The 9184-nt window shown below is 43.5% G+C and overlaps 1 protein-coding gene across 2 annotated transcripts; it reads right to left on the reverse strand.

Moving 5' to 3' along the window:
• Positions 1-1475: 1475 nt before the first annotated feature.
• Positions 1476-5595, reverse strand: LOC139541784 (collagen alpha-1(I) chain-like). 2 transcript variants are annotated; one of them, XM_071346728.1, is made up of 2 exons: positions 5011-5595; positions 1476-1820 (listed from the first exon to the last, which is right to left on the reverse strand). In XM_071346728.1, exons 1-2 carry the CDS (start codon positions 5441-5443, stop codon positions 1678-1680), a joined length of 576 nt encoding a protein of 191 aa, XP_071202829.1. In that variant the 5' UTR covers positions 5444-5595; the 3' UTR covers positions 1476-1677. The 2 variants fall into 2 exon arrangements, with proteins under 2 accessions (XP_071202829.1, XP_071202830.1); XM_071346729.1 differs by lacking the exon at positions 1476-1820 and adding an exon at positions 4022-4479.
• Positions 5596-9184: the final 3589 nt, after the last annotated feature.

Here is a 9184-nt window from a genome sequence, read left to right on the forward strand (position 1 = left end):
ACCTTATTCTAAAATGTATTAAATAGTTTTTTCCCTCATCAATCTACACACAATACCCCATAATGACAGTTCAAAAACTGAAATATCACATTTACATAAGTATTCAGACCCTTTACTCAGTACTTTGTTGAAGCACCTTTGGCAATGATTACAGCCTTGAGTCTTCTTGGGTACGATGCTACAAGCTTGGCACACCTGTATTTGGGGAGTTTCTTCCAGTCTTCTCTGCAGATCCTCTCAAGCTCTGTCAAGTTGGATTGGGAGCGTCGCTGCACAGCTGTTTTCAGGTCTCTCCAGAGACGTTAGATCGTGTTCAAGTCTGAGCTCTGCCTGGGCCACTCAAGGACATTCAGAGATTTGTCGCAAAGCCACTCTTGGGTTGTCTTGGCTGTGTGATTAGGGTCTTTGTCCTGTTGGAAGGTGAACCTTCGCCCCATGCTGAGGTGCTGAGCGCTCTGAAGCCGGTTTTCATCAAGGATCTCTCTGTACTTTCCTCTGTTCATCTTTCTCTCGATCCTGACTAGTCTATCAGCCCTTGCCACTGAAAAATATTCCCACAGCGTAATACTGCCACCACGCTTCACCTTAGAGATGGTGCCAGGTTTCATACAGACTTGACGCTTGGCATTCAGGCCAAAGAGTTAAATCTTGGTTTCATCAGACCAGAGAATCTTGTTTCTCAAGGTCTGAGAGTCCTTTAGGTGCCTTTTGGCAAACTCCAAGCGGGCTGTCATGTGCCTTTTACTAAGGAGAGGCTTCTGTCTGGCCACTCTACCATAAAGACCTGATCGGTGGAATGCTGCAGAGATGGTTGTCCTTCTGGAAGGTTCTCCCATCTCCACAGAGGAATTCTGGAGCTCTGTCAGAGTGACCACCAGGTTCTTGGTCACCTCCCTGACCAAGGCCCTTTTCCCTCGATTGCTCAGTTTGGCTGGGCGGCCAGCTCTAGGTTTAGTTTTGGTGGTTCCAATCTCCTTCCATTTAAGAATGACGGAGGCCACTCTGTTCTTGGGGACCCTCAATGATGCAGTCATTTTTTGGTACCCTTCCCCAGATCTGTGCCTCGACACAATCCTGTCTCGGCACTCTACAGACAATTCCGTCGACCCCGTGGCTTGGTTTTTGCTCTGACATGCACTGTCAACTGTGGAACATTATATAGACAGGTGTGTGCCTTTCCAAATCATGTCCAATCAATAGAATGGACTCCAATCAAGTTGTAGAAACATCTCATGGATGATCAATGGAAACCTGAGCTCAATTTGAAGTCTCATAGCAACAGGTCTGAATACTTATGTAAATAAGGTATTTCAGTTTACATTTTTTGTATACATTTGCAAACATTTCTAAAAACCTGTTTTCACTTTGTCATTATGGGATATTGTGTGTAGATTGATGAGGATTTTTTTAAATTAAATACATGTTTGAATATGGCTCTAACGTAACAAAATGTGGAAAAAGTCAAGAGCTCTGAATGCTTTCCAAATGCACTTTATGTCACGTCTTCTGGCTCAGCAGATTACAGACAAGTCAAGAGATCTTTGGTTGTGAATCACATTTTTCAGTATTGTATTTGCCTTTAATTTCTTCCAGAAAGCTCACTATGCAGCTGAGAACCACATCCAGAAGGACAGTATGTTGGTGTATGACTACATGGGTCAGGGCTCTCCTGTGGGCTCAGTGCTGCAGCCTCCTGGAATCTGACAATGACCTCCAGTTCCTCAATGACCTGGGGCCAACGTTCAAGACCCTGGCAGAGATCTCTTCTCCCAAGCCCAAAGTGGATCCCATCATCGAGTAACCAGCATCACCACCACGTCCTAACATCAACATCAAAAGAGAGATCCCTGTCACCACTCGCAATGTCAACCTCGCACAATCACCTGTCAGTAATGTCAACATCAACCAATCATCTTCCAGCTCTGTCAACATCACCCAATCCACACTAACCAGACCTGTCTCTAATGTCAATCATTCTCCCCCTAATCAGACCGTCCTACTGCGGCAGCACCCTATGTACTACAACACCATGCAGCCTATGATGCAGCAGATGCACTATGTAGTGGAGCAACAGGTTCCCAACATACAGGGCATGATAATGGTCAACGGGACCCCTCGTGGTGGCATGCTCACGGGACACTCAGAGCACAACACACATGGGGTAGGACTACACAATGGGTTACACAATGGCACATTCACCTTCCCTCACACAACCTTGGGAAGAGGGGAAAGGATGGTCCATGTAGAGGAGAACCACGGTGGGGGGCAGAGACTGGTGACCAGCAGAGGAGGAACATGGTCCTCATGGGGGGGGTGGAGGTGGGGAACTAAGCCAACGGGTGCTGGTAGGGGGTGGAGCTGGGCTGAACCATTTCCATGTTTCCATTGGGGGACACTCTAAGGGCATCAGAAAATCATGCTGTCAAGTGAACAGGTGAAATGTGGACATGTGGGGTGTGAACAGGTGATGTCACAGCAGGTGAGGTTAGGGATGATGTCAGAGCAGGTGAGATCTGGAGTACACAGAGGTCTCGTGGAGGGAGAGGTTTGCGGTGGCCTTTTTATGGTGGCAAATCCAACAACTAAGTCCCATCTCTCTAAGTAGTCCAGTTTCTTTGGGTGCAGTAAGTATTGGTCCAACTCCTGCACAGAGGGGTAGCAGTACATGTGCGTTGAGGGTCAAGCAAGAGAAGCAGGCTAGGAAGTGTGACACTGGTGGAGAGACAGCTGATCGGTGAACAGATTGTTACCCAGGGACACAACAGTGCTAAATCCTTTCACATTGTTCTGTCTCAGCAATTTAGGAGACATTTAGGTCTGCGTCCCAAAAGGCACCCCATTAGCTATATAGTGCACAACTTTTGACCAGGACCCATACGGCACAGACAATAATACAACAAAAATAAACAATAGATATGAGTTTCAGCATACAGTACCGGTCAAAAGGTTGGACACACGTACACATTCAAGGGTTCTTTACTTTTACTATTTTCTACATTGCAAAATAGTGAGGACATCAAAACTAGGAAATAACATATGGAATCATGTAGTAACCAAAAAAAATATATATATATTTGAGATTATTCAAAGCAGCCACCCTTTGCCTTGATGACGGCTTTACACACTCTTGGCATTCTCTCACCCAGCTTCGTAAGGTAGTTACCTGGAATGCATTTCAATTAACAGGTGTGCCTTGTTAAATTAATTTTTGGAATTTCTTTCCTTCTTAATCTATTTGAGCCAATCAGTTGTGTTATGACAAGGTAGGGGTGGTAAACAGAAGATAGCCTTGGACTTGGTAAAATACCAAGTCCATATTATTCAAGTGCAGTCGCAAAAACCATCAACCGCCCAGAGTTACCTCTGCTGCAGAGGATAGGTTCAGTAGAGTTACCAGCCTCAGGAATTGCAGCACAAATAAATGCTTCAAAGTTCAAGTAACAGACACATCTCAACATCAACTGTTCAGAAGATACTGCGTGAATTAGGCCTTCATGGTCGAGTTGCTACAAAGAAACCACTACAAAAGGACACCAATAAGAAGAATACACTTGCTTGGGCCAAGAAATACAAGCAATGGACATTAGACTGGTGGAAATCTGTCCTTTGGTCTGATGAGTCCAGATTTTAGGTTCCAACCGCAGTGTCTTTGTGACGCAAAGTAGGTGAACGGATGATCTCCGCATGTGTGGTTCCCACCGTGGAGGAGGTATGATGGTGCTTTGCTGGTGACACTGATTTATTTAGAATTCAAGGCACACTTAACCAGCATGGCTACCACTGCATTCTGCAGAGATACACCATCAAATCTGGTTTGCACTTAGTGGGACTATCATTTGTTTTTCAACAGGACAATGACCCAACACACCTCCAGGCTGTGCAAGGGCTATTTGACCAAGAAGAAGAGTGATGAAGTGCTGCATCAGATGACCTGACCTTCACAATCACCCAACCTCAACCCAATTGAGATGGTTTGGGATGAGTTGGACCACAGAGTAAAGGAAAAGCAGCCAACAAGTGCTCAGCATATTTGAGAACTCCTTTAATACTGTTGGAAAAGCATTTGTTGTAACGATGTGCGCTGAGAGTTGGGAAGCAAGTTCAGGGAGGGAGTTTTAATAAATAAACCCGACATAAAACAAAAATAACGAACAATGCACAGAGATGAAAATGAAACTATAACGCCTGGGGAAGGAACCAAAGGGAGTGACATGTATAGGGAAGGTAATCAGGGAAGTGATGGAGTCCAGGTGAGTCTGATGATGCGCAGGTGCACGTAACGATGGTGACAGGTGTGCGCCATAATGAGCAGCCTGGTGACCTAGAGGCCGGAGAGGGAGCACACGTGACAGTACCCCCTGCCCAACGAGCAAGCTCCAGGACACCGACCAAAATGACGATCCCAGGGATCAGGAGTAGACACCTCTGCAGAGGCGCGGGAAACCTGTCAATCCAGCTGAGACGCAGGAGCATGGCGACCTAGAGCGTCGGAGAGAGAGCATACTGTTGGGGGTTACTCTGGGGGTCAGGTGTGGGGCTACCCCATTGCCATGATTACTAATATATATATATATATATGATAACCTTTGTATGCTTGCAACGCACGATGGAAAAGTACTGGGTAAATGGATATACTGCTTCAGTTCTCAGGCTGAGAATTGTCTGCACATGCTGATAGTCACACAGGCTCATGGCCGAGATAGTAAAGTGAGAAACCACAGTCTAGACATGTTTCTCATTTTAGATACTTTGTATCTAATCCAATGCAACAATGTTAAGGTATGATTGACGGTAGGTTGTCCACACCCACTAGTATAAGGAGCTTTGTCTCCTGTTTCACCCCACAGATCTTTACTATAGACTACTGAGTTATTCTGTATGTGAATCTCTGTCTGCAATTACATTTTATTACTAAACAGTTTTATACCAATGTTCCTGTGTCATCTATCTGGAAGACTGATGGTTAAAGGAAACTTACATCACCCAATGCAAAGGACCACCCAACAATACCTGACGGTACCCCCTCCCCGGCGTGGCCGGCTGGGACACGGGAACCTGACAGACCGGCTGAGGCAGGTGAGCCTGGCGATCCGGCTGAGTCACGAAAGCCTGACGAGCTGGTGGCCGCAGGGGAGCCTGGTGATCCGATGAAGGCATGAAAGCCTGACGAGCTGGCTGAAGCAGGGGAGCTGGCTGAGGCAGGGGAGCCTGGCGATCCGGCTGAGGCACGAAAGTCTGACGAGCCGGTGGACGCAGGAGAGCCTGGTGATCCGATGAAGGCATGAAAGCCTGACGAGCTGGCTGAAGCAGGGGAGCTGGCTGAGGCAGGGGAGCCTGGCAATCCGGCTGAGGCATGAGAGCCTGACAAGCCGGCGGAGGCAGGGGAGCCTGGCGATCTGGCTGAGGCATGAAAGCCTGTAGCTGCTCCCGGGCCCGACGTCATTCCAGCTGTGAAAAAAATTAAAACACTCCCTGATGCTTCCCTTAGATGAGGTGTTATTCTGTAACGATGTCCGCTGAGAAGCAAGTTTTAATAAATAAACCCAACACAAGAAATACGAACAACGCAGACAAGAAACAGAAACAATAACACCTGGGGAAGGAACCAAAGGGAGTGACATATATAGGGAAGATAATCAGGGAGGTGATGGAGTCCAGGTGAACCATTTCCATTCCGTGTCTGATGACACACAGGTGCGCGTAACGATGGTGACAGGTGTGCGCCATAATGAGCAGCCTGGTGACCTAGAGGCCAGAGAGGGAGCACACGTGACATTCGTCATGAAGCTGGTTGAGAGAATGCCAGTGTGCAAAGCTGTCATCAAGGCAAAGGGTGACTACTTTGAAGAATCTAAAATCAAAAATATATTTTGATTTGTTTAACACTTTTTCGGTTACTACATGATTCCATGTGTTATTTCATAGTTTTGATGTCTTCACTATTATTCTACAATGTAGAAAATAGTAAAAATAAAGAAAAACTCTTGAATGAGTAAGTGTGTCCAAACTTTTGACTGGTACTGTATTTTGCAGAAATGTGATTACACTATGTTTTCAGAATATTGATTTATTTTTATTTTTATCTATCTTAAGGGGCTTAGCTAACAGCCACTGATGGAGTTGACAGATACTCAAAACAGACATATTTTTGCCTCTAAAAATAAAAGTTAATACAAACATTTGTAAAATATGGAAAATCATTCACTGGAACATCCCCAGTAAAAACATAACCATTCTATCAGATCTTCTAACACTCTGACGGAGTTGTCGTTAGACAAAAATATATAGGAGATTGTTTTACGAGTTGACAAAAAAATCATTTTTCTTTTTCATTTAAGTTGTATACACAGTAGCAATTTAGTTTTTCCTCAGTTGCTTTATGACTCTAAAAAACATATTTGAACCAAAATGAATACTCTATTTTAATCTATCAGGCAGATGGAGTTGACAGTTTATGGTTGTGACCACGGTGATTCCAATATTGTTTGTTTAAATCTATCAAAAGTAGAAAACATTCCAGACCATGAGTGGTCTTGTTGCACTACATGTAATGAGGACATGAATAATAGTCCTTATGGTATAGCTGACCCTGCTTATTCCTCATTCATTTAGCATTTTAGACACATTTCCAGACACATCTTTTAGGAATCAAGGTTTTGTGAAAAATATTATTTAAAGTCACAGAGTGCTATTGCAAGAAACTACATACGATACTTAATGGATAAACGCCGACGTTCTGCACGTTACCTTGGAAGTAATGGATGACTCAGTGGGATGAGGCGAACCCAAGTCCCTTCGCGGAGTTCATTTATCCAAGGTAATGTACATTACGAAAGCACATCTACAGTATACCGGTAAAAATGACATGTTTTCAATAAATATGTTCAGTGAATTCATACTTTCTCATCTTTCCACTTTGTTCTATAGCCAGGGACGCGACCCAGTTGTTAATTATTTTTGTTCTTTATCTATAGACGTGACCCAGTCATTCGTTCTTTATGTTCCGTTGCCAGCATTATCCCTTGCTTGCTAGATAGCCAACCTCTGCAGCCTGAATAACAGCAAATTAGCTGCATTTTTGCGTTTGTTTAAGCATTTTTTTCTCACCGATGTACGCACAATACCACATAATCACAAAGTGAAAACCTATTGAAAATGAAATACAAAAATATCTAATTTACATAAGTATTCACACCCCTGAGTCAATACATGTTATAATTAACTTTGGCAGCGATTACATTTGTGAATCTTTCTGGGTAAGTCTCTAAGAGCTTTGCATACCTGGATTGTACAATATTTACACTTGAAAAAATTCTTCAAGCTCTATCAAGTTTGTTGTTGATTATTGTGAGACAGCCATTTTCAAGTCTTGCAATAGATTTGAAAGCCAATATAAGTTAAAACTGTAACTAGGCCACCCAGGAACATTCAATGTGGTCTTGGTAAGTCTGTTTTAGTTAATTGTCCTGCTGAAAGGTGAATTTGTCTCCCAGTGTCTGTTGGAAAGCAGACTTTTCTTTTCAGGTTTTGCTTGTGCTTAGCTCTATTCTGTTTATTTTTATTCCCCTAAATAAACTCCCTAGTCCTTGCCGATGACAAGCATATCCATAACATGATGCAGCCACCACCATGCTTGAAAATATGAAGAGTGGTACTCAGGGATGTGTTGTGTTGGATTTTCCCCCAAACATAACCCTTTGTATTCAAGACATAAAGTTAATTTTTTTGCAACACTTTTTGCTGTTTTACTTTAGTGCCTTATTGCAAACAGGATGCATGTTTTGGAATATTTTAATTCCGTACAGGCTTCCATCTTTTCACTATGTCATTTAGGTTAGTATTGTGGAGTAACTCCAATGTTGTTGCTCCATCCTCAGTTTTCTCCTATCACAGCCATTAAACTCTGTAACTGTTTTAAAGTCACCATTGGCCTCATGGTGAAATCACTGAGCGGTTTCCTTCCTCTCCGGCAACTGAGTTAGGGAAGGACACCTGTGACTTTGTAGTGACTGGGTGTATTGATGATACACCATCCAAAGTGTAATTAATAACTTCACCATGCTCAAAGGGATATTCAATGTCTGTTTTTTATATATTTACCCATCTACTAATAGGTGCCCATCTTTGTGAGGTATTTGGAATCATCCCTGGTCTTTCTGGTTGAATCTTTGTTTGAAATGCACTGTTCAACTGCGGGACCTTACATATAAATGTATGTGTGAGGTACAGGGATGAGGTAGTCTTAAAAAAAATTATGTTGAACACACAGAGTGAGTCCATGCAACTTATTATGTGACTTGTTAAACAAAATAAAAACATTTCACAGGTATGGTCATTGTATTTCTACACCCATTTCAAAATATTTACCCCCAAAATAACTTTCCCTCTTAACATTATAAGCAGTCATACGTGCTTAGCAACCATACTTCCCCCAGTAATCAACTTTTTTTTCATATGGTACTAGGGTTTGAATAATTCCACACATGCTGCAAATAACGCTCTACTAATTCTCACTGGTTTTTACACAACAACCCCATCAGACTCAAGACAGGTATGTGTCCTAAATGGCAAACTATTCCCTATATAGTGTACTACTTTTTACCAGGGTCCATCAAAAGTAGAGCACTTTATAGGGAATAGGGTGCAATTTGGGACTGAGCCAAGCTGTAATTCAGAGCTGGCTTATCAGACAAGCTGACGTTGATGACTCTGTTTTCCTTTGTTGATGTTTTATCAACTGAGAGTGAGTCTGTGTCACAAAGTGCACCTTTCTTCCTATGTAGTGCACTACTTATGACCAGGGTCCATACGGCTCAGATCAAAAGTAATGCACTATATAGGGAATAAGGTGCCATTTGGGTCACAACCTAAGACAGGCAGAGCCAGTTTAACAATGTTACTGCGACTGCCCTGGCTGGAAGGTACTATAAAGTATACCAGCCTGCCAGCTCCCTGTGTCAGCACCACACAGGAACACACCTTTCAAAAATATTCACCCAGAGGAAGAGAGGGGGAGAAGGGGTAAGGGGAGTCAGCTTATAGAGAGAGGGAGGGAGAATGGAAGAGAGAAAAAAAAGAGTGTGAGGGAGAATATGGGAGGGTGTAGCAGAGAGGGGTGTGGTCGGGATGGGGGGAGGTGTGGTGGGGGGGTAATGGTTGTTGACATAGGACATGCTGTAGGTGT

This window comes from Salvelinus alpinus, chromosome 16, assembly GCF_045679555.1.
Source record: "Salvelinus alpinus chromosome 16, SLU_Salpinus.1, whole genome shotgun sequence".
Taxonomy (NCBI): Eukaryota; Metazoa; Chordata; class Actinopteri; order Salmoniformes; family Salmonidae; genus Salvelinus; species Salvelinus alpinus.

Excerpts from the sequence above, each read along its gene's own strand:
- LOC139541784 (XM_071346728.1), bottom strand. The coding sequence starts at position 5,443 with ATGACGTCGGGCCCGGGAGCAGCTACAGGCTTTCATGCCTCAGCCAGA. Across the intron at positions 1,821-5,010 it reads CGGGGAGGGGGTACCGTCAG|GACGTGGTGGTGATGCTGGT; the intron begins GTATTGTTGGGT and ends TGTTGATGTTAG.